Here is a 24,424-nt window from a genome sequence, read left to right as displayed (position 1 = left end):
AATGTCTGAAAGGCAGTCACCTCTGTGGATCCCCACGAGAAAGGGACTCCTTTCTGTGTCAAGATATGCAAAGGGGAAGCAACCTCTGCAAACTTTCGTATGAACCGCCTGTAGTACGAACACAGTCCCAAGAAGCTTCGAACTTCATGGACATTCTTCAAATCGGGCCAATCACGTAGAGTCTCTATCTTGGCCGGATACATTTGCACTCCTGCTCCTGCTGACACAATGTGTCCCAAAAAGTGTATCTTTGGTAGGAAAAAATCACTTTTCTTTGCATTAATCACTAACTTGTGATCTCGTAATGCCTGAAAGACCTGAAGCAGATGATCTCTGTGTTCTACCTCATTCTTGGAGAAAACAATGATGTCGTCAAGAAAAGTGCCAACAAATAGCCTGTACTCTCGAAAAATCCTGTCCATCATCTGGTTAAATGTCGCAGGAGCATTGGTTAAGCCAAAAGGCATCACCAAAAACTCAAATAACCCAAAAGTAGTCCGAAAGGCTGTCTTGTAGACGTCTCCCAGCGCGATTCGGATCTGATGATATCCACTCTTCAGGTCAATCCTGCTAAAGCACGAGGATCCCTGTAACCTGTTGAGTATATCATCGTTCTTAGGAATCGGAAATCTGTTCTTGATGGTGATTTTGTTGAGAGCTCTATAATACCACTGTAACAGACTTGGACACTCCAAGTCAAGAATCAATCACGACAGCACCAAATAATCACTTCAAAACAATTCACAGATCACAATAGATTTGCACTGGCCCAGCGGAGTTCCGTGCCTAGAGATATTGGCCCCAAAGACTGGCGCCCCTTTCGGTATTTCTTTATGTATTAAATCAATGTCAAAGTACAAGAGAGCGGTTAGGGTTTCACTCTCAGACTCTGCATCCAGATGCTCTAAGAAGTGAGCCCCTCACCGCGTATTTAAAGATTACAAGGGATGCCCAAAAGCAGAGCCCCAAAAGCTTTCAGTTCAAAAGCAGTGAAAAAATTCTCTCTCACACAAGAGAGTAAAATAAAGCAATTATTCCCTTTCTCTCTCTCAAGGCCAATTTGCGTCGCCCCTTGGGTTGCTTTTCAGTTCCGTGATTTCCGGAAATCCGTATGCTGCTACCACGTGGCACTTTTAGGGTTTCCAGCCACTTTAGGGTTTCAGCCAGCAGTTAGGGTTTCCAGAAATTAGGGTTCTGCAAATTAGGGTTTCTGGCAGAAATTAGGGTTTGCAGGAATTTTAGGGTTTTTGCTGTCGGTAGCCACGTCATCACTTTGTGACACCGTTTCTCCCGCATCTTCGAGGCTAACCCTGTCTCCCCAGCGGAGACTATTCGTGACTTTTGGCTGGAGTTGATCCATACTCTCAGGGAATAGTTCGAGAGACTTTAGGGCAGCTCCGATCGCATACGGGAGCGCAGAGAGGCGTTCCTGCGACTCTGGCGCCCTGGGCCTTTCTTCACCATGGTCCAGGGTGAGCCCAGATGGCACTACCGTCCAGCTGTGTGGCTTTTCCCTCCTCCCATCTCTTGATTTAGCCCTCATTGTACATATGTTTTTTTTTCATTGGGAGAGTCTCTCCTATGGTAGATGTAGCCCTCTCTCGTAGAGGTGGTTGTAACCCTATGGGCAATTTTATTAACTAATGGAAGGATCTTTTTCTCGGGGGAAAAAAAATGTTACAAGCTCATGGTGGTTGTCCACAAGCATGAGTACTATCCGCCCCATCCTGCATGTACCGACCCAATTATGCAGTATTAACAATAATGTAATGTGTCTGCACATGCCATTACACATACAAATGGCTGAAATTGAAAGCTTAGCTGACTGATACATTATTGAGCATTGTGAAACTTTATGCAAGGCTCAACATAATCAAGTTTCACCAGCGTCCCTTGATAGATACACAATCTCCGTATTAATCTCTCTGCCCGCCCTTCTATGACTGTCACAAGTTGAGTCAGCTCTTTTTTGCTTCATTTCCTCTCCTGGATTACTTCATTATATTGTGCATCTTTAGTTCGCTTGATCAATGTAGAGGGAATTTTCCCTGAGCAAATATTACCCTACATTAATTTTTTCTTGCATTATTACCTTTATTATCATCAGAAGCTAGAATAAGAAATCATCGCAAGAGGCTCGCTGCTGCTACCGCCCCCCTGCGCACGCACCTGCAACCCCTCCCTCTCGCCATCGCTCGCACCTCCCCCCTCCTTCCTAGCGTTGGGCGCTGCCCTGCCTGAGTGCGGCACAGCCAGCCTGCGCGCTGCCCCTCGCCCTTCCCCTCGCGCTCCATGCTCCTCCACCCCCTTTTCCATTCGCTGGCCATCAACCCCCTGAAGGCGCCTCTCGACTTGCTCCGAAGGGATTAACCTCTTGCCATTGCTTGTTGGGTTTTTCCTCTGAGGGCCGACTTCTTCCATCTCGCATTCCCGCAGCAACATACATAGATGGAGGCTCATGCTCCACCTCAGAGGGACTCTCAAGAAGCCCCCTCGCCTGACCCTGCAAAGCCCGCCATCTGACTTGCTCTTTCGTCGACAGAGCAAGCGAGCCTCGCAGTAGAGGTGGAGCGCCTCCAGGCGACCTCCGTCATCTGCAAGATCATCAGCACCCGCCCTAGCAAAGGAGAGGTACGAGATCTTCTCCAGGCCCGCCTTCTAGCCAAGGTGGGCAAGATTCTCGATGTTCAGTTTCTTGGAAGTGGCTACTACCAGATAGAGTTTGAGGCTCCCCAGATGGCGTCCAAGGTCTTTGCGATGAGCCCCCTGGCCATCCGAGTAGTTCGAGCACACTTTCGACAGTGGCGCCACGATTTCGACCCAGCTACCGATGTTCTTGTCAAGGAGGCAGACCTGCCCATCTCAGTCTGCTTCCCCGGCTTGCGGAGGGGGTACCTTCCGCTCCTTTCCAAAATAGGCTCAGAGATTGGGATTGTCCTGGAGGCATCTCGCACCACAGCCTCTGTGGTTGCCAAGGCGGCCGGCATCCCCACATTACGTGTTCTCGTTCGGGACACCCACACTCTCCCGAAGATCATCCTACTACCTCGGGTGATTGGAGGTTGGTTCCGTCAGAGCGTGAAGTATTCGAGCCTCCCGAATCAGTGTTTTATTAGTCATCAAATGGGCCATCTTACGAAGGCTTGTCCTCGGAGGAGACCCCGACCTACACCTCAGGCTCAGCCCTAGCCTTCAAGCGCTGGCCAGCAGAAGCAGACTGAGTCACAGGGTACACAGGCAAACCCACCCTCCGGGCCTGGGGCTCAAGCGAAGGAGGGCTAGCAGCAGGTTCGTGGTCAATGTCAACAGGGACCACCATGCTAGTCTGGCACTCAAGAGTGGTACCCAGGCTCTAGTCCAGCAGCAGTGGGTTCCCACGGGGAACCGATTCGACCTCCTTCAGCAAGACGAGATCCCTGCTCCACCCTCCACCTCAGTCTCACCTCTAACAGCCCCTTCCCCCCCCCCCCCACCGAGTTCCTCTCCACCCCCACCCCCCCCCCCCCCACCCGCCTCCTCCCTCCGCCTCTCCACCCCGCCCCCCTCTCCTCCTTCTCCCACTACCCCCCCGCTTCCTCATCTCCTCCCGCTCCTTCCCCGCAGCCATCCCGGGGGCACGACCATCCTCGCCTGCTAGGAGATCTCTTGGTAGCGCTTGTGCCACGAGTCGCTTGGCGAGAGAGGGCCAGCCATTCTTGCGGACCCCCCTTTTAGTGCAGACGTCCCCCTTTACAGCAGTTCCTTGCGGACTGACGAGCTTCGACATTCCGCGTCGTTGGGATTTCTTTGCCTACGACTTTACACGGGTTCTCGGTGACCCCTCACTAGACTTTGAGGCAGCTTGCTTCAGAGTTCATGTACTGTTCCTTGAAGCTAGAGGGATAGAGGCCCTGGACTCAACGGTTGGCTTCTCTTTTCCCCTATGCTGCAGGGATCAGCCTGAGTGGACTCTAGACTCAGTGTTGGAGTCACAAGCCCTCGAGTTCGCTCATCACATAGAAGACCTAAGGGTTACAGACTTGGTTCAGACTCTGTGGCCGTTGGCCAAGTTTTCAAAAACACCTCCCGACTCGGCAGGATGTAGACACATTGTGGTTCACTTCTTTGCTGACACGCAAAGCCCGCCATGCTATGTACATACATGAGGACTCCTGGACAGAGGAGGTTGCCTTACGCACGGCTCGTTCTTCTTGGGCTTGGGCTAGGCACTCTTTGCAGTCACGTCTATCTAGGGGAACGCTCGGATCCGAATTATTCCCCATCCAAGCCAGCCTCGAAGATAGCACTGTTAGTAGTTGCTGCAGCATCAATTCTCTCTCGCTCTCCATGAGGATCGTCTCATGGAATGTGCAGGGATTTGGTGGGCCCCAGTTTCAGTGCCAGAGGGACCGACTGCGTCAGGAGCTTTAGCGATGCCTTGTGGGAGGAGAGATTGACCTTCTTATGCTACAGGAGCATCATCTGTGTGAGTCGCATTAGACGTTGTGGTCAACTTTTGCGTGGACGATATGAGACTTTTTGGTCAGCTCCATTTGGACCTGGTGGCATTTAGGGAGGGGTATGTATGACTATTGCGGACTCTTAGCAGCAGGCCATTGTGGACAGAGGTATTATTATGCCTTGCAGGGCTCAGTACATTACTATGCAGGTTCAGGGGTGCCTCTTGGGTTTCCTGAACATCTATGCGCCCAATGTGGCGAGTGCACCTGTAGAGTTTCGGTCTCACATTGTAGAGTCTCTGCCGCAGGCAGAGCAATGGTGCATTGGGGGTGACTTCAACATGTTGGAGGACCCCTCTGATAGGATTGGAGGTAGCCACACTACAGTGCATGGAGTTGAGTTGGCAGCTTGGGAGAGGTTATGTTTGACTCTGCGGGTTTCAGATGTGTGGCAGCATTCTAGCTTTGTGAGGCCCCCCAACAGCCTGCCTTCTCTCGTTCGGACCGCAGAGTGGGAGACGTGAATCTATTTCAGATAGATCGCTTCTACACTAGTGACCACTTCCGTGACTTGGGTGGGACAGTTTGCATTCTGACTCGGACTTCTTTTTCGGACCATGCACCAATGATCCTCAGAGTGACAAACAGACAGAGGAGGAGGAGCATGATGCTACGCATCCCTGAGAGCGTCTTGCTGGACTCTGTGCTCGGAGAGCGAGTGGTGGCTCTTTCGACAGAGGGCTTAGACATGCAGGACTCTCCTGCTAATATAGTGGCCTCTGGGCTTGCTCAGCTTAGTCGGCTTTTTCTTCAAGAGTCTACGGCACGCTTGGCTGCAGCGAGAGAGAAGCAGCGTCTCCGACGGGCGTTGCTTCCTTGCAGAGGATGCAAGAGCAGCATCCATTGATGCAAGAGTAGCATCCAATCAGTCCCTGGTTGAAGGATCAGTTGCAACAGGCTCGCCAGGAGCTCGCCAACACAGAGGAGAGGCGCCATGAGTTTGCTTTCCATCGACAGGCATCTCAGTGGACCCAGGTAGGTGACAAAGTGATAGGGGCTTTCTTTGAGACAGTGGGACCCTAACATGCGCATGCCAGGGTCAGCCAGCTCAGGAGGCTTGACGGGTCAATTGCTTCAGAGCCAGAGGACATGTCTGCAATTGCTACTGACTTTTACCGTGACATGCTGTCGGCAGAGCCTCAGTCAAAGCGCCAGGATGCATGCAGAGAGCAGGTTTGGACATAGATGCCTTGTCTTGTGACTGAGGAGATGCGCCAGAGGCTTGAGCTGCCTCTTCAGCTAGAGGAGCTCCACGTGGCCCTCAGAGCACTTCCCCGTGATAACTATCCCGGTGAGGATGGTTTGACTCCCAGCTTTTTCTTAGAGTACTGGGACTTGCTTGGCTCAGATCTCTGCAACGCTTTTCAGTACATCCTACACACAGGAGAGATGCCTGACAGCATGAGTGAGGGCCTGATTTACCTCATGCCCAAGGAGGGTGGCTCCTTTGATGAGATTAGACAGTGGTGGCCCATCACCATCCTCAACTCAGCCTACAAGTTCTTGCCAAGGCTCTGAGTTTGAGGATTCGGCCACTTCTAGAGAGTATTATACATGGGACACATTTGTCAGGGAGCGTAGTATCCTTGACAACATCTTTACTTTTTGGGAGGTAGCTTCCCTCGCGCGCCTCTGTGGTGAGGATCTGGTGATACTTCTTCTAAATTTTGAGAAGGCCTACGATAGAGTTGACTGGGACTTTTTGGAGGGCGCATAGTCATGTGGTAGAGGTGATCCTTTCTATTCACACGTTCGGTCAGACAGGGCTGCCCTCTTGCCCCCTTCCTCTTTCTATTCTATGCTGAGACGATGCGTAGATTTATGGTTTCATAGCAGGTTGGTCTGCGTGGCTTAGCGCTCCCTAATCGGGGCGACAAGCTACTGGATGTTGAGTTTGCAGATGACTCAGCTTTGTACTTGAAGGGCAAGGAGGCCAACCTTCACAGGTGTGAGCAGGCTCTTGAGACTTTTTGTTGTGCATCAGGCACACTGATCAACTGGAGAAAGACAGTGGCTTTCTCGGTTGGTAGTGCTCCTACGCCTGATTGGCTGCCAAGTGAGGATTTCAGATGGATTCCCCTAGGGCCTACAATTCAATACTTGGGCTGTCAGGTTGGTTTGGACTTGTCTCCTAAGCAGCACATTGCTCCCCTTGTAACTAAGTCACACTTTGTAAATAATTAATTTATTTACGAGAAAAGAATTATCTAATTAGTTGTGTGCACATCATAATAGATTTAGCAGTTCTGGGGCCACAGGTGCGCCCAAGTTTGGGCCAATGCACCTCAGGGAGACCCTAGCAGAAAATACCCTGAAGCCCTAGCGATTGGGAAATCGGGTCTTCAATGAAGAGGTAGATAGTAGCCTCAGATTTCAGGCTCAAAAAATTACGCACGCTAGTGCAAGCACAGGAATGAGATGGGGTCCTTAGAATAATAACCCTGAGGCCTGATTATTTTTCGGCCTTAGAATAAGTTAGTTAAAGTATTCTTAAATGATTTGCGCTGGACCAAATGGCCGGACAAGTGCGAACAGGTAATGCCAGAGCAATGTCGGTACAGCATTGCGCTGGGAAGCAGCTAACAATTTAATTGGTTGCATCTATGTGTGCAGTTGTGCACTTAATTGCACATTTCATTAACTAGCATAGGATTTTTAAGTCAAAAGTTGAATGATTTTTAAATTTTAGAGTAAGTGTGCCACTTGGCACACTTTCCCATGCAATCTCTCTCTCTCTCACTCCCTCTCTTCATGCTAGCGCCCCCTCTTCTGGGAGGCTATAAGAGAGCAGCCCCTCCCCCTCTTGCGAGGTTGGCAGTGCACTACCCCCCCTAAGTTGAACGTCCTCTACGCAGTGAAGCTCTCCATTGAAGCTTGAGAGCAGCACCTTGTGGTGTATGTGGAGCCTCTGTGCACCCATCACCTAGAACAAGGCCTCTCATGGTCATAGGCAGCTGTGGGAGACAGAGTTACTGGAGAACGCCCCCTAGCCTCCGTTCCGGCGTTCCGGGGGGCAGTTCCCTTCCCGAACGTTCCGAAACGTCCCGGAACGTCTGACGTTTCGGGTGGCCAGTGCAAACCGGAACGGCCGTTCCGGAACGTTCCGGAATGCCCCTGAAACGGCCAACGGCTACAAACAAATTTGGCAAAATTTGAAAAAATTGAAGTAAATGTTTGGGCTTCTGTTTGAAGTGTGCAAGGCCTCAAGGACTCATAAAATGCACCCCCCTCCCCCTTTCTCTCCACAAGCTAATCCTCAAGGCTCAAGCTCTCTCCCTCTCACACTCTCAAGATCTCTCTCTCTCAAGACTCACTCTCTCAAGGCTCAAGGCTTCAAGCCTTCAAGCTCTCTTCCTCTCCCTCCCACTCTCTCAAATCTCTCCCTCTCCCTCTCACTCTCTCGAGTCTCTCCCTCTCTCTCTCTCTCTCTCTCTCTCTCTCTCTCTCTCTCTCTCATCATCTAGTCATAGCAAGGTTGAATGGTCTTCAAAACGAGTTTTTTGTGAGTATTAGAGTCAAAGCACTCTAATACTCCTTGTATTTAAACACAAGGAGCTAAAAAATTGCACTATTTGGGTGTTTTTTATACCTCCCGTTCCGCGCCGTTCCCGTTCCGGACCCCTAGCCATTCCCCCGTTCCGCGGGGATCCCGTCGCCGTTCCCGTTCCGCGTTCCGGGTAACTATGGTGGGAGAAGTTTCATCGCATAAAGTAGTAGAAAACTCTTTTTCTCTCTCTACTAGCTGCTGCAAATTCTCTGTTTTCAGCCCCTAATCACCTGTATTAGGGTGAATTTCAGCAAAGCTTTAGTAGGAAACTATTCCTCTCTACCTACTATGCACACACACAAATTTTGGAGCATTTCCGTCGCGAAAAGGACCTCCGTTTCGGCATTGGAACGCGCTCAGGTAACAATTTCTGGTTATGTGCAGAAAATTACAGCAAGCGTGTATGCGTGTGTTTTGCATGTTTCCTTCGTGGGTTGATTGTAGGAATGATCATGTCCGAAGAGACATAGTTAGCGGAAGATAGACTCTCGTTTTTGAGAGCTTCCAATGAGTTTTGTGGAAGATGGACTCTCATCTACGAGAGCTTCCCAAAATCTCACAGAAGAGGAAAGATCCTCTTAGTAGTCAGGAGAGCAGTTCTTCTACTCTCTCAGTCAGAAGAAGGAGGAGGACAAGAAAGAATAGAGGACGGGCTTTCGCCCCGTTCCTGTGCTTGTAAAGAATTCTCCCTTAGTAATAAAGATATTCTCTTTATGGGGGGGGACCAGCCCATCTTTTGGTCCCCAATGATGTGTCAAGCTTTCTCTCTTTCTCTCCAAAGTCTCTTGATTATATAAATTGCATTTAACAGTCAGTTTTCGCTTCCGTATTTTTGTGACACCCCTCCTCTTGTCCATCAGGAGGAAGCTGTTACACTAGAGCTCTGCACGACTTTCTCTGGCAGGCAGAGTTGTAGTGCCCAACCAGGTGTTGTTGGCTACTATGTGGTACATCACATCTTATTGGATCTTTTCGAGTTCCTGCATCAGCTAGGTAGAGAGGCTAATCAGGAATTTCCTTTGGTCAGGGCGCGACACTCAGATAGCCCGGGCCAAAGTGGCCTGGAGGTCATCACTCTACCTTGTTCTTAGGGGGGGTTGGGGATCATAGACCCAACACAGCAAAGCAAAGCCCTTCTTGGGAAGTTTGTTGTCAGAGGGATTGCTTCCAGGGGAGGAGCCCTGGAAGGAGTTTTTACTTCAACGGCTTAGTGCTAGAGTACCTCAAACTGAAGGCCCTTGAAGACCTTCGACCAAATGGATTTTCACAGAGATGCGCAAGGTTGGCCTGAGCAGGAGACTGGAGGACCGTTTTGCTGTGAGTCTGCTCCACTCCTGGGAGCAACTGCGGAGAGGCCTGGAGCACCACCGGCTTACTTGCACGGAGGAGCACCTGAGACAGCCCCTTGTTTGGAACCCCATGGTTAGCACTCAGAAAGGCCACTTGGTTGATAGTAGGCCTCATGTTTCTTGGGGTCCCATGGCAGAGGGTCCAGCACGCACTTTAGGTGACTGGCTACAGTTCTCAAGCTTGTCAGAGGAGCTTCAGAGCATCCAGCTACAGGACATGAGAGGGGTGCAGAGCATGTGTCAGGACATCACAGAGGCGGTACCAACTGAGTGGCTCACACCTCTCGAGTCAGCCGCACCCAAATGGATGGGGGCCTTCACGCAACTAGAGGTCCTCATCACAGTTCGGGCTTACTCAGAGATTGTCCCCTCCCTATTTTTTGAGCTACAGGGTGAGGGCCGTTTACATCGAGTTTCAGTAGAGGCCCCACAAGTGGCAGAGTGCTGTTTTCAGAGGATCCGAGTTGTGGGCATCTGTGGGAGACTTGTGTCACAAATCCTAATCCAACAACTCTTGAGACTGGCCACTGGAGGTTGTGGGCTTGGGAGAGTTGTCCACTGGCACGAGTGCAGTGGGATCGTGGAGAGTGGTTTTGGAGGGACCCTTTCGCCTCAACCAACCATCCAGGTGTACCTTTCTTTCAGTACATTGTTCGACCGGGACGTCACATACTAGCAGCACGGAGAGAGGCTCGTCTTGCTGCAGCACCTCATTTGCAAGAGGAGGGTCTCACAGCTGAGTTCTTGTCAGCTTTTTGGGCGAGGAGGTGGGACGCCAGACAGCCGTGGCGAGTCACTTTGTTCTAGTAGCTGGTTGCACATAGAGCTACAACAATGGGGAGCTAGCTTGTACATAGTGGTCTCTCGGCAACATGCGCAGCTTGTGACCATCTCCTGTGGAGAGTCAGTGTCCTTGTCTTTGGGACTATCCTATGGCACAGCAGGTTTGGCTTCGTGTCCTTCAGCTGATGCCAGCTCTTTCTACAGCACGGCAGTACACTTGGGGGGCAGCTGCTTGGTCCACTCTCACGGGCCCGGCACTACAGTTTAAGCTATCCTCCACCAGCAGGATGATAGTGATGCAGGGGCGTCGACCTACACTCCAGCCTGCTACAGAGCTTACTCCATAGGAGTGGTGCAGTGAGAGAGAGGAGTGTTGGGAGCTCGTCTGCGGCCTAACACTCTGGTTCATCCGGCGGGCCCGCTGCTTCAGCATCTTTGAGGCTCGCCATGTACCATCAGCAGCGACAATCTTTGGCTAGAGCTGATCCATACTCTCAGGGGACAACTCGAGAGACTCCAGGGCAGCTCGGACCGCATGCGGGAGCGTAGAGAGGCTTTCCTTTGACTTTGGCGCCCTAGGCCTTGCTTCACCATGGTCCAGGGTGTGCTCAGATGGCACTACCGTCCACCGGTGTGGCTCTTCCCTCCTCCCACCTCCTGATGTAGCCTCATTGTACATATGCTGTTTTTTCATTGGGAGAGTCTCCCCTTATGATTGTTGTAGCCCTCTACAATAGAGGTGGTAGTAGAAATCATCGCAAGAAGGTAAGGAGTAGGGAATATTCTTATTTGGGATCTTTTTATTCCTTGCTTGGTTGGATTCACCTATAAGTTCATCCTACCCTTGTGCTCATGATAGTAACCATGCATTTTTCAAATTCCATTCGTTCACACACTGGCATATAAATGAAACCATTCGTTCACACAAACTACAAGCTTGGCATCAGATGTACCTTGTCTAGATCAGGAATATTGCTAATATACCTCCCATCTGGTGACACATCAGCGACTGCATTGAGCAGGTTCTCTCTTGGTACACAAACCCTATCGAACCTTCATATTCACAAACAGAAAATTTTAATCAGCAGATATAACATTAAAAAGAACATCTTAACTGTCAGCTCTAAAATTACAAGGCTGAAATTACCATATGCGCCCATTGTCAACACCATTAAGTCCCAATTTATGCCCACAATCTGCTATTCTAACTCTAGGGGCAGCAGTCCCTTGTTGATCTCGTATATTTACAATAAAGGCATGCACACCTTGATGCTTTCCATCAACATAAAGCTGAGAAAACACCACCGCATGTGTTGCATCCTACAACCCCATAAAAAACCACTCTGCATAAGTCAAAAAGGGGGATCATCCTATTATGCATGTATCAAACCTAAGAGAAGCCTTACATTTGCTGCCCCTCCAATCCAGTACTTTTGAGCAGATTCGCATGGAGTATCCAATATAAACTCTTCGCTGGAGACATCATATGTTGCCACAGTCTCAATCCCACGCACCTGATTACATTTGCATGTTTCAATAATCATTTTCACTCACAAATGGTACAAGAAACTTCACAAGCCAAGGAGTGGGACTGTTTACAAGCGAAGGGTCATTGAATTACATTGCTACCATGTCCAAGCTCGCTCATTGCAAAGCAACCTCTTATAACATACTCTTCGGTATCTTTCAACCACTTGTCATGATGACGTTTTGTCCCAAGAAACTGAATTGCTCCTCCCCTGCAACATCAAGACCTATTGAGAATGTTATGCATGGATTACGATCCAGTAGAGAAAGAAAATCATTCAGAACCTCAGCTGTAAACTTTGTGACTACAAGTACACCTTCAAGTAGCCTCAAGAATGACAGTAAATCAAGGCAAACACACTTGTGAAGACTCCAAAGTTTTTGGCGAGAACGAACCACAGGTTGTACTGAAGGCTGACTTTGACGCCTAAAGAATGGTCAAAATTTCCCAAGCTCTCAAACACTGCAGCTCGTGAAAGAAACAGACCAGGATTGTTGCTTGTGAGGTAGCCTTGGAAAACTCCCTTCTTCAGCAAAAATTTGATTCGTTTCAATGTCATTTCACGCTGTTCCTCCATAGTCTTATTGCAATCAGGAACCACTAGCCCCTCCTTAAACTGGAAAAGCTCACTGGAGGCTATTAAATTGTATATAGCTTCCCGTTTTCCTATATCATGGCCATCCAACACTTTCCTCATGTAGGATGTGTCAAAACCAGGCAATCCTGATGTTTCAAAGTAAAAGTCTTGTTAAGTCTTTGTAGCGACAAATTTGCATTGACGATGAGTGGAGAGATGGCATGCAACGTGTAAATACATACAGTAGCCTTTCAATACCAAAAAAAAAACATGATGGCAGAATTTACCTATTCAAGACACCAGACACACACAACAAATTATCCCAAAGTCAATGTTCTGTACGTTTCTATTTGCCAGAGTTCTTACTTTCCTTCTAATCAAGAAAATATACAGCTATAATGTGAATGGGTTACAAGCATTGAAACATCAATGACTTGTAACTTGCATGCAAGCTGCATAAATGTCTACTTTCCAATGATTATATTCCAAACAGACCAAAAGGCATAAATGTTAGAACAATTATGATCATAATTACTTACAAGTTGTGACATTTCATGCAAGCCCTAACATATTGAGGACGAGATGCACATCTTTGAATAGTCAGAAAGACAAAGAACCTTCAAAAAGGCAGACTACATGTGAAGATTGGGGCAAACTAATGGTCAAGCAGCTGGAGTGGAACGAGTAGCAAGATTTTCAGTTGAGGAAAATTGAAGTAGAGATTGTAACTGATGTCTGATGTCGGCTTTTAAGGTAAAAAACAATGGACATGTGAAGAGGAGGAGAGAAAATGTACATCCACTCACGTGACACAAAAAAGGGTCATGTATTGGATAAGTAAAGAACCACAAAGGGGGTACACACGCAATAAAGAGAACCATGTACACCGCACACAATGAAAGTATTTGATGGAGCCTGTAGAACCAATCTAAGAGCTCGATAGCTTGATGACCCACCTTCCTCCCAAGAGATGGTGTCAAAAATCACAGCCAACAGCATATACCTAGATGAATCCAAGATAAGCGCAGATTCATCATTAAAGCAAAGTGCAAGGTTTAGACTCAAGGTAATCACCCATAAGACAATACACCACCAGCTCCATCATGCATAGTATTGACTAAATACTCGAAATCCCCATTAACATCGTTAATGTCTAAGAGTGAGTGTAGAACTAGGTACCAATATATGCTCACACACACACACACACACATAAATGCATGCACCCACACACACACACACACACACACACACAAAAGCATACAACAGTATAGTGATCTGGGTATTGATTCCTGAGTGACTATCATCACTGAAGTTATAGTGTCAGGTGCAGCACAAGTGTTTAAGGATTTAGTTGGAGAGAGGCACAAAGAGAGAAAAGAGAAACGAAATTGCATGTCGGGTCCCAACCACCCGCAAGGGCCCCCTTGCTTGTTGCCACATCAAGAACTTGCTTTATTTACTTGCACAAATGCTAATAGAATGGTCCTAAATGTTGAGATGCTACTAAGAACTTGATGTAGATGCTTGGTTCTACGAGGCTAAGGACTGAAATGCAAAAATGCTAATGGGACTTATGGGATCTGCAAACGACGATGAGGCTATGGGCTGATTTGCTAATGCCGATGTCGACGATAGGCTGAAAACTGATAACGCTGGCTGATCTGAGTGCTAAATCTGAAAACGCAGGCTGATATGCTGTCTTGGGCTGAAAAACGCTGATGCTGAGGGCTGAAATTGCTAGCAATACTTGGGCAGAAACGTTGGCGATGAGGTGCTGAAAACGTTGGGTATTACAGGTACTTTGGTCCTGGAACTGTGGGTTCTGACTTGACTTCCATGGGAGGTGACCCGCAGGTCACTTATATAGGAGTTTAATGCTAGGTCGAGCAGTGTCAGTTTTGGGCCCCCACGACCTCCTATTATTATTAAGTGGTTTAAGTGATTGTTCATATGCTTATATGCTGAGCTGACTATATTGTGCAAGAGAGGGTATGCAACTATGACCTGCCTGGACATGCACGTCCTGCTAGAGGCTCACAGAGTGCCAGGCTAGATCCTAAGCTAAACTAAGACTGATGCTAGATTGTAGCAATAGCTTGTCCACGAGGCACATTTGTCAAAAATTGCTGACGTGTCAAGCCACTAAAGAATGGAGCCAACCTGCAAATCTCAGCCAAGGAGCCTAAGCCCAAACAAGAAGAAGCAAAAGCAACAAAAGATGTTTTACCAACTTATAAAGTCTTGCCGAGTAGCCTAACTTTTAAGAAGAGTTCCCACAAAGATCCGACTAATGGAATAGATCCCGGCCGAGGGGCCTAAAACTAGAAGAAGAAGAAGAAACAAAAAGAATTCCGACCAACTCACAGATCAACGACCGAGGGGCCTAAAAACCCTAAAAGTCAAAGAACACCCGAAAATGGTCACAACAAAGCTAGACAAGTTTATAACCTCAAAATATGATAACGTGGTACCTGTACGAACATCTCAGAATTCACGACCAATTTTTAGGGAAATCTCGAAATTTTAGAGAGGTGTTTTTTTGGGGTATTTAATGCTTTTAGACTTTGGGCCTTTAAATATGAGCGTTGGGGGCTCTCTCTGGCAATCTTCAATGCGCAGATTGCAAAGGAGGTGCTCCCCGGCTACTGTACTTTGCGAATCAGCAATAATAAAGAAATACCAAAAGGGGCACCAACGTTTGGGGCCAATGCTCTCTAGGGGTGAAACTCCACCACTCCCCGTCTCGTGTCGTGCATCTCTTTCAATTCAGTGTTATTTGAAGTGCTTAAAGTTATTTAGTCTGTACTTTTCCGTTGGCAGGTGGTGCCCGTCCTTGTTACAGTGGTATCAGAGCTTCATGCATATGCTTTTCTGAAAGCATACTGGTCCTATAAAAGAGCAGATAGAGCAAACCGGCGCTTCCAAGTTTTTTTTTTTAAGAACCTTCGTGTCCCTTTTAAAGAACCTTCGCGGCCGCGAGCCCGGACTTATTAGCCACTCCCACCCTTACTTCATTGCGCATCGGGCGCACTCCCGTCTTCATCGATCTATCTTACAGGGCATAAGCCATAAAGATCACTTGCAAAAGAAGGATCCAAGATTTGTTTCTCTTGACCGTGGGTCAACAACACGATATAACTCAAAAAAAGCCTTATTCTCTAGGAGTCATGAAATGCTGCGGATTATGGTCAGTAACATCATCTGTAATAAGTAGCTCATCAAACGGAGCCACGGTGTGCAAGATATTGCGATCGAAAGTTCAAGGTGTTTGCAGATCCGTACCGGATTGGGCAGTTGTAGAAAGAGGACGTGGCACTTTATGGTCCGAGAATCGGAGCTCTGAGAAACAACTAGCAAGCAATTGAAGGGGAAGGAGAGAATTTTATTTTCTTTGAAGTTTTAAGAGGTTGCCTTTGAGGGCCTTGGAGAGGTGCTTTCCTGTAGGGCCGCCACGTGTCTGCCTTATAACCCACATGCATCGTTTGAAGGCATACGCTCACACTCTATATATTGAAGTAAGAGGCTTCATTAGGCATCTAAGGCGTGGATATTGGCGAGCTGACCATGGTGTCTTCAGGCATGATCTGTGCGAGGAGGCGTTGGGTGGTGGTTTTATTGGAAGGCGACACAGTGGCACTGTTTCCACTGGCCTTGGTGGGTGTTGGTGGCAGCAATGTCGTCCGTCGGCTGAGTTCAGTTGTTGATGTGGCACTCAAATGGGCGTTCTCATGCCAACCTCTTTTGAGAGAGAGAATAGGGAGCACTAACGACGTCGTCGGTGCCCCGATTAAGAGAAGGATCATGTGGTCACGTGGAGATCAAGCAAAGGCTAAGAATAGCAGCCAAGCATGGCCTCACATGCATGCAAGGTCCAAAAATAGAAGATGAACTAAAATAAGGATGCACACGCCCAATAAGGGACCGATTTTTTGCCAGTGGGCGGGCTTCTTCTTGGGGGAAGACGTAGGGAGCTCTCAAGGTGGTTTTCGGAGCTCGAGAAGGAGCTCCCGACAGTGGAGAAGAAGAAGTGTTTGGATCATTTTGGAGCCAGCGGAGGTGCCTTCGAGGAGGTTTTTTGTCGCACTCTCAGCGAGGAGAGTTGCACGATGGTGAAACTAGAAATTGCCCCAATTTTCTTGTTGCTTGATCCTTTCATGCCGAGCCGGATTGTAGTGAGTGTTCATGGATTGTTGTAGCACGTGATTTTGTCATAATTGAAGCAAGCCAAAGTTATCCGAATTAGTTGCAGTTTCTTCCTCTTTCCCACCTTCTTCTCTTTTCTCGATTCCAAGTGTGTGGTGCCAGTGTTCGAGATGTGCGTTCCCCCCAAAGCCCGTGTGTGTGTGTGTGTGTGTGTGTGTGTGTGTGTGTGTGTGTGTGTGTGTGTGAGAGAGAGAGAGAGAGAGAGAGAGAGAGAGAGAGAGAGAGAGAGTGGTGTGTGTTGCAGCACGATTGTAAATAGGTAAAAATCAGTGTGGTCATGCACGTCTTTCATGACAATAAGGTTCCTAGAGAGGTTGTGACACTAGGTTCAATTCCATGAGCCACACACTAAGTTGTGGCCTTTTTTTACCCTTGTGGTACCCACACAAGAAAACGGCTCTTAGTCTATATCAAAGGAGGTAGATGTGAAGACCTTGATGAATGTATTAATCTAGAGGACCATCTTGTGAGCATAATGTCTAGAATGATAAGCAACAAATCTTTCACCACAAGTGCTTGTTAGGATGGAGGCATTGTTGAGACATAGATATGAAATATTCACTCGATTCCTATTCTTGGTTGGCAAGCACACAAGATAAGAGCATACATACACTACATGGCATTTCAATAGACGAGTTTTTGGGTCTTCACGCAATGGTGTTTTGGTTTTGCCTTTAGCATTAAAGCATTCCACCGTGAATGACTAATCTATTTATGCTTGGGCAACCAAGTTTAGAGAAAGTACTTTCCACTTTTAGTGATAACAATGTTTTGCAATAGAAGATTACTATTCTAGTTGGGGCTTAAGAGACAAAGCATGTCTCTCATAAAGGTAGCTCTACACTGAATCTGTACTTCACCACACATACACTATTGCATGCATGTATCCAATTGTAGCTAGCCAAGAATGGACACACCATAACTCTTCTCTCTTTTTTTTTTTTTTTTTTGGAAAAATCAGGGCTGTATATTACTGAGTACAATAAAATCCCCAACAGATGCCAAAATAGCCTCTCACGTGGGGTGTACAAGCTGAATGTAAGGATGATAGCCACTAGAGTGACAACTCGACTAGTACAATCTCATGGTGGTCGGTGTGATGAGTGGAGGAGAAACCACTGAGGGGGGGCATAATGCCAGATAATCTGACCACCTGTAAGTGTGAAAAAGAGTGGAGCTCGGGCCCAACGCCGAAGAAAGGCAAATCGTCGAACCTCGGCTACTCTAGATGTACCTGAGGAAGAATCCCACTACCAAATCAGGGTGTGAATGATGTCCAGCCAAATGGCAGTAAGGGTATCCTGAAGGAGCTGTGGAGCCGCACTGAGAATGTGAAGACAACGAGCTCTCCAAATATTCCATAGTGTAATGCTAGTGATGACTGAAAAAACTTCATCACGTGTCTGAGGATCCCCCTGCCATGTGATCTGTGGTAACATAGCCAAAGCCCCTCGCCGATAACCAGACGAGGTAAGCATAAGAGCTGGATCTGTGTCTAAGCCCTCGTAGAAAAGATGCGGTCCAGGCATCGGCATCAACCATGAGACAAAGCCCCAAGTGAGAAATCCATCCTGAACACCTGCTCTGCTAAGTAAAAAGCAAACTGGTAGCCACACTATATGAGAAGAGGAGCATGACCAAAGACAGTGTGCAGGTGACTCATGTAGTCGCGAAGGACATCGAGCGCATAACGGATCATGACCCATAGTAGCAAGCCAAGTCCCAACTGGAAGTCCTGCATGTGCAATCATCCACATGAAAAAAGAATTACGACGAGCCGCATGTAAATCCCAGATGGCTGACCAAAACTGTTGTAGATAGGCATGGGAGAGACCTGAATGTAACCAGAAACGCATACAAGTGGGCTGCTTTGGGTGCTGTCTCATCAATGCGAATCTTCCAATTCTGACAGTGTACTCAAAAAATGATACATGTGCACTGGTGGGGTTAGAGTGAGGCCAGTGCCACTCTCCTGGGTCCCAATAAAGCTGTGATAAGGCACGACCCTCCCACACCCAAAGCCTCCAAAGAGCGGCATCAGCGGATGCGAAACGAGGGTCAACACAACGACGCTTCCCGCGAGAGCCAACTACTCGTATGGCCTCCCATCGAGCGCCAGGGTAGACAAGGTGCGGAGAGGTGGTAGCATATGTCAATCTAGCATGAATCCCCTGAGAGGAGTCTGAATCAACTGTGAACAGCATGGTGTCGAAACGAACTAATAAGAGAGTGCTCTGAGCAAAGAGACCTTCCCAGCCACTATGTGGAGGCATCTGAACCGTGCCTCGCATGACTGCATCCCACTGTGAAGGAACGGAGGTGTCAATCTCAAGAAGTCTATCTGTCACCCCGGGACCAATGTCATAATGTTCTGCTATGAAATCTGCATCCAACATACGCGTCTCATGAAACAACCGCATAGAGGCAGCAGGGCTAGTGTCCCAAGAGCCCAGTCAATGTGAGTCCTCTCTCCAAGCTAACGAGGTGGGTTAACCGAAGAATCAAGAACTGCATCATTCCAAATGAGAGGCTGGCGCTCAATCTCCTCACGACATGAGGGAGGTGAGCGTATGAGAGCTCGTCGCATGGAAACCCAAATCTGAAGGAGTGATCGGATGAAGGGTGAGAGAGTGCGGGTGGTCAAGGGGGCATCCGTAAATAGAAAACGAAACCCTGTATGCCAAGTATGACCATCTCTAGTGCCGAGGCGTGGAGTTGCTGTGCAAAGAGCGGCCTGAAGAAGCATCTTCCAAGGTTCTTGGCCGGAAAAAAGACCCCGAACAATAAGCTTGGTAAGAAGGGCGCGACTCTGTAATTCTGGATCAATAATGCCAAGGCCTCCCTCTGACCTAGGTCGAATAATCGTGGACCAGCGAACTCAAGCACGAGTATCAGTAGTCCCATCTGTGCCACTCCATAAAAAGTTCCGCACTAATCTGCGGAGCTGAGCTATCACTCCAGAATGTAGCATCCAACAAGAGACCGTATACCATACTGTAGCCAGAATGACCTGGTTGACGACCAATGCACGGCCAGCCAACGACAGATGACGTGAAGACCAATGACATAGCTTTCTGCGAATAGACTGTAGTACGGGTGCAAACTGCTGCTGTAAGGAAACATCAAATCCTACCTGAAAGCCCAGATATCTGCATGTCTGGCCCGGCTACAGCCATGTGAAACCATCAGCTACCCCCCAAGTAGGTATGTCATCACTGCCAACCAGTAACCCATAAGATTTATGCCAGTTAATACGCGCACCACTGGCAATGCAGAAAACCCCCAAGGCCTCCCGCATGGCATCAAGCGCTGCTAGCAGATAGTGCAACATCAGCATAGTGTCATCAGCGAACTCCTGATCGATAAGGTCCGGAGCTGAAGGTACGGGCATGGTCAAGCCACGAAATGCATGACTCTGAGCACAAAGAAAATCTGACATAGTCTCTCCAACAAACAAATACAGATTCTGCTAAAGGACATCCCTGTCGTACAGATCGAGAGAGCTCAAAACTGCGACTGACACGACCACCAATAGTAATGGCACTGCTGGCAGTCCTGAAGAGAGCAGAAATGCCTACTATCCATCGCGAGGGGAAACCCATCCTGGCTAGTGATCCTTCGAGAAAGTCCCACTCAACACGATCGTATGCTTTCTCGAAGTCAAGAATGAAAAAAGCGAGAGGTTCACAAGATGATCTGGCCCACTCTACTGCCTCATAAAAAGTGAAGATATTATCCAGTATGCATCAATCCATGACAAAGCCTGTCTGAGAAGTATGAATAATATCTAGTAAGAACGGTCGCAAGCGATGGCTGATCAGTAACGCTAATATCTTATAGACCGAAGGGAGTAGGGTAATAGGTCTCCACTGGCGGAGCTGAGTGGTATCACCCCCTTTCGGAATAAGAGATATTAGACCTGAGCAAAGATCCGGATGCATATATCCTGATGCAAAGATGTCCTGACAACCGCGAAGCAGTGGTATATGCAATACATCCCAATAAGTCAAAAAGAAAGTTCTAGTGAGGCCATCCTCTCCTGGACAGGAGGATGGATCGAGACTCTCGATAGCAGCATGAAGCTCTGCAAGTGTGAAGGGTGCCAACAAGATGTCGGCCAACGAGAGAGAGAGAGAGAGAGAGAGAGAGAGGTCTGTCGCGTGAAGCCTGCCCTGCCTGTCACGCGCGACCTGCAAACCCTAATTCCTCAAAAACTGCAACCCTGCCGCGTCTGCTACTGCCTTGCCTGCGCGCACAACATCAGCCACCAACGCACGCGCTCTGCTGCCTGTCAGATTTCACGCGCGTCTCTGCTGCTGACTTGCTGTGCGCAAAATTTGTTGCTGGCTTGCTGCTGCCTGTGCGCGCCCTGCAAACCCTAATTTCTCAAAACCCTAATCCTGTAAACCCTAATTCCTTGAAACCCTAATCCCGTAAACCCTAACTGCCTCAGCCCCAAACACCGGTTGTGCACATTCTTCTACCGCCAGCAAGAGAAAGAGAGAAAGAGAGAACGAGAGAGAGAGAGAGAGAGAGAGAGAGAGAGAGAGAGAGAGAGAGAGAGAGAGAGAGAGAGAGAGAGAGAGAGAGAGAGAGAGAGAGAAGCGTCCAAGATTCCTTTCGGGTCCTTCTTTTCCAGTTCACCAGTCTACCCCATTCTTCATGGCGGCTTTGCCGGTCTCGAGTGCTACACACGGCGCTCCATCACCACTTGCCTGTCGCGTGGACTGTACTGGCGACCTGTTGACACGCATTGACTCCAAAATACAACACTTGGCACAGCATGCCTTGGTTGGCCGGATGATTGGACAGTCTCCACCTCGCTCTTCTATACGTGATTGGTGTCAGACTGCATTAAGTACTACTCAGGGACGGGTCTCGGAGCTTACATTTCTTGGCAGAGGCATCTTCATGGTACGTCTTTCAGATCCCGCCACTGCCTCAGCTCTCCTGGCTCGGTCTCCGATACTCTCTGATCACAGGATGATATACTTGACGAGGTGGTATCCCGAGTTTACTACTGAGGAGTTTGACAGTCGACACCTTATTCCCAGATTCCCTCTGACGCTCTCCTTCCCGGATATGCCTCTCCATTTTATTGATGAGCATCTCCTTCAGATGATTGCTGCTCATTTTGGCACAGTAGTTCCAGGATCCTGCATCTTCTCCTCTGGTCCACCTCGCATTCAGGTCTTCGTGTTTGGGGATACTTCATTACCAGATACAGTTACTGTGGCTGTGCGCGATCGAGACTACTCGTGCCGAATGGTAGTCACCGGCCGCCCAGGGCAGTGCTTACGTTGTCACGAGATGGGACACTTGGCACGAGATTGCCCCACCTTGCCACGCCATCGGCGACAACAACAGCCGGCTCCTGGCACTCATGCTCAGCCACGTGGTCAGCGTCAACAACCGGTTCCTCCTACTACTACTCGAGCACCTCGACAGCCTGCAGGAGCTCCTCGAGCTTCGACCCTCCATGTCCCTCCCTCCGCTTCAGTTCCTACTGAGACTGCATGGCAGACAGTGGGTCGTAACCATTCATTCCGTCCCTGTCAACAACCTCCATCGAATGCAGTCCCCAGTGTTACCTCTCCTGCTCCCTCTCAAGTTTCCACCACCCCATTACCCCTTGCTTCTCCTCTCCATTCTTCTTCTTCAGCACAGGATCACTTACCTCTGCTACCTCCTCCTCCTTCTCATGCCGTTCTCCCGCCCGCTCCTTCCCCTCCTCCCGAGATCCCTATTCCCATGCAGATGGACCATCCCCCGCTATTACCTCTCCCTTTTCCTCCTCTCCCTCTCGCCCTTGCTCCCCCCCCACCACCTTCTGGTCCTCCCCCTCCCTTAGTCGCTCATACTTACGTCCCACGCAGTTTCCTTAGCTCTTGTCCTCCTTCCTGGGGCACTCATCGGGCCGAAATGTGCGGTGACTCAAAAGGACCACTGCGGGTGCAGCTCTACCTTCTGCATCACAAGCCAGGTTGTGTTCCCTCTTTAATAGGCAGTCGCTCTCAGCCCAGCCACTCTTTTTTCCTTCCATTCCACACAGCTCAGGAATGGTCTGAGGATCAGGTTCTACATTTTGTGCATGCCCAATCTATGGCTCAACTTCATTCATGGTTGTCTACTTCCGCTCCGGATGTACTGTCTCCACACTTCCCTTCCTGTATTGGTGCTATGGAATGGAGTGATGTTTATGCTTGCTATTCATTGCCTATGGTCATTCATGTATCCTCAGATGTGGTGCTTTCTATGTCTATGCGCATTTGGGGTGTCAAAGCTGCAGCATCGGTAATGCAATGTAAACAAGCTGAGGTCCGCAGTTGGTGCAATGAGACGCCATATTTTAGAGAGGGCTTGAGGGTTGCTTTCCTCCCGCCTGAAGCTCACCCCTTGGATGGCCCAGCTGCCTCCAAGAAGATGCGCAATTAGTCAGATGCTTTACCAATTCTTTCATGCAGACTATGGATTTACATGTAGTTTCTTGGAATGCTAATGGTTTACAGACTTCTCGAGTAAGAGGTTCCCGCAAGCTTTTACTTCGCAGAGATTTACACGCTCATGTAGTAGGCACTGTGGATATATTATTAGTACAGGAGCATAAGATTGCCACTCCCTTTGGTAATCTCATGCCCTCCGGCGCTCACACTTTTTGGGAGCCTGCTTTGGGCATTCATGGACAGAGTTGCGGTGTATGCATTTCAGTGGGGCCACGTTACTTGGCCTTAGTTCAGCAGCATGGCACCCTTGTCGCTGGCAGAGCAGTCTATGTGTCTCTTCGGATTCAGGACTCTATCATTGGTTTTATGTCAATCTACGCATCCACTACTCCCTGGGAGAGGGCTACTTTTTGGACTTCCTTGGCTACTGTTCTACCTGCCGTAGACTCTTGGGTTGTTGGAGGCGACTTCAACAATGTTGAAAGCGACTCTGATTGGCGATCTATCACACCTCTTGTTTTATCATCCATTTCTCCCGATGAGCAGTCAGCTTGGGATCGATTTCTTCTAGCTATTCAAGGTGTTGATGCATGGCACATACCCTCTTTTGGTCATCACCCTGCTACACTTCATTACTCGTGAGGGTTTCAGAGACAGCAGGGAAGATTATTAGATCGACTTGATCGTTTTTACATTGGCCCTTGGGCAGCTGCTCTAGGTGGATTTACTACTATTTGGAGAGGGACCAGCCTCTCAGATCACTTACCCATCTCATTGTTTATCTCCTTCACTAGATCCTCTGCACAGAGACGGGGCTGCCGCATCCCTGACAGTGTTCTCAACACTGAAGTTTTGCAGCAACAGATTCGTGACTTATGGTCCACGGGTGCTTCTTATTGTGGTCCCCCTGGCGAGTTCCTTGCTCATTGCATTACTCAGTCTAGTCTTTATTGCCGTGATCGGACTGCTATTATTCATCGACAGTTGAGAGTACGCGAGTCTGATCTTCACATTCCTCTTGGTTCCACACAGCGCTTGCTTGAGGAGTGGCCTCAGGATGCTTATCTCGCTGCTAGACAGACAGAGCTCACAGAGGAAATTCGTCGCGTCCAGGAGGCTAGGTCTGAGTTCACTCATCATGCTTCGGTATCTCATTGGATAGCTAAAGCTGATCGAATGAATAAAGCCTTCTTCGCCGCGCACAAAGAGCGCCCTCCTGGCACCACCCTCCGGACTTTGTGCGATGCTCAGGGGACACTTCATATGCATCCTGATGTTATTCTTGATATGTCTGCAGATTATTTTGAGGCATTGTTCACTGCTGATGTATGCACTACTGAGGTTTTACTTGCCCGTGAGCAGATCTGGCATCGCACCCGACGCCGTTGTAATAACTCTCTCTCTCTCTCTCTCTCTCTCTCTCTCTCTCTCTCTCTCTCTCTCTCTCTCTCTCTCTCTCTCTCTCTCTCTCTCTCTCTCTCTCTCTCTCTACATT

The 24,424-nt window shown here is 48.6% G+C and overlaps 1 protein-coding gene across 4 annotated transcripts in view; it reads right to left on the bottom strand.

The window, feature by feature from the left end:
* Window positions 1-24,424, bottom strand: part of LOC147454550 (acyl-coenzyme A oxidase 3, peroxisomal-like) — an 85,457-nt gene that overhangs the window by 10,566 nt on the left and 50,467 nt on the right. For 3 of the 4 annotated variants that reach the window (XM_086516463.1, XM_086516464.1, XM_086516466.1), the window contains exons 2-6: window positions 12,102-12,429; window positions 11,800-11,917; window positions 11,585-11,692; window positions 11,326-11,498; window positions 11,132-11,231 (exon numbers count right to left, since the gene is read on the bottom strand). In XM_086516463.1, the coding sequence (XP_086372589.1) occupies window positions 11,132-11,231; window positions 11,326-11,498; window positions 11,585-11,692; window positions 11,800-11,917; window positions 12,102-12,429 (827 nt within the window). The remainder of the gene's footprint in view (window positions 1-11,131; window positions 11,232-11,325; window positions 11,499-11,584; window positions 11,693-11,799; window positions 11,918-12,101; window positions 12,430-24,424) is intronic. The other variant, XM_086516465.1, reaches the window with a different exon arrangement.

Source organism: Adiantum capillus-veneris, chromosome 7, assembly GCF_014529385.1.
Source record: "Adiantum capillus-veneris isolate H3 chromosome 7, ASM1452938v2, whole genome shotgun sequence".
NCBI lineage: Eukaryota > Viridiplantae > Streptophyta > Polypodiopsida > Polypodiales > Pteridaceae > Adiantum > Adiantum capillus-veneris.
This window is presented reverse-complemented; position numbering and strand designations above follow the sequence as displayed.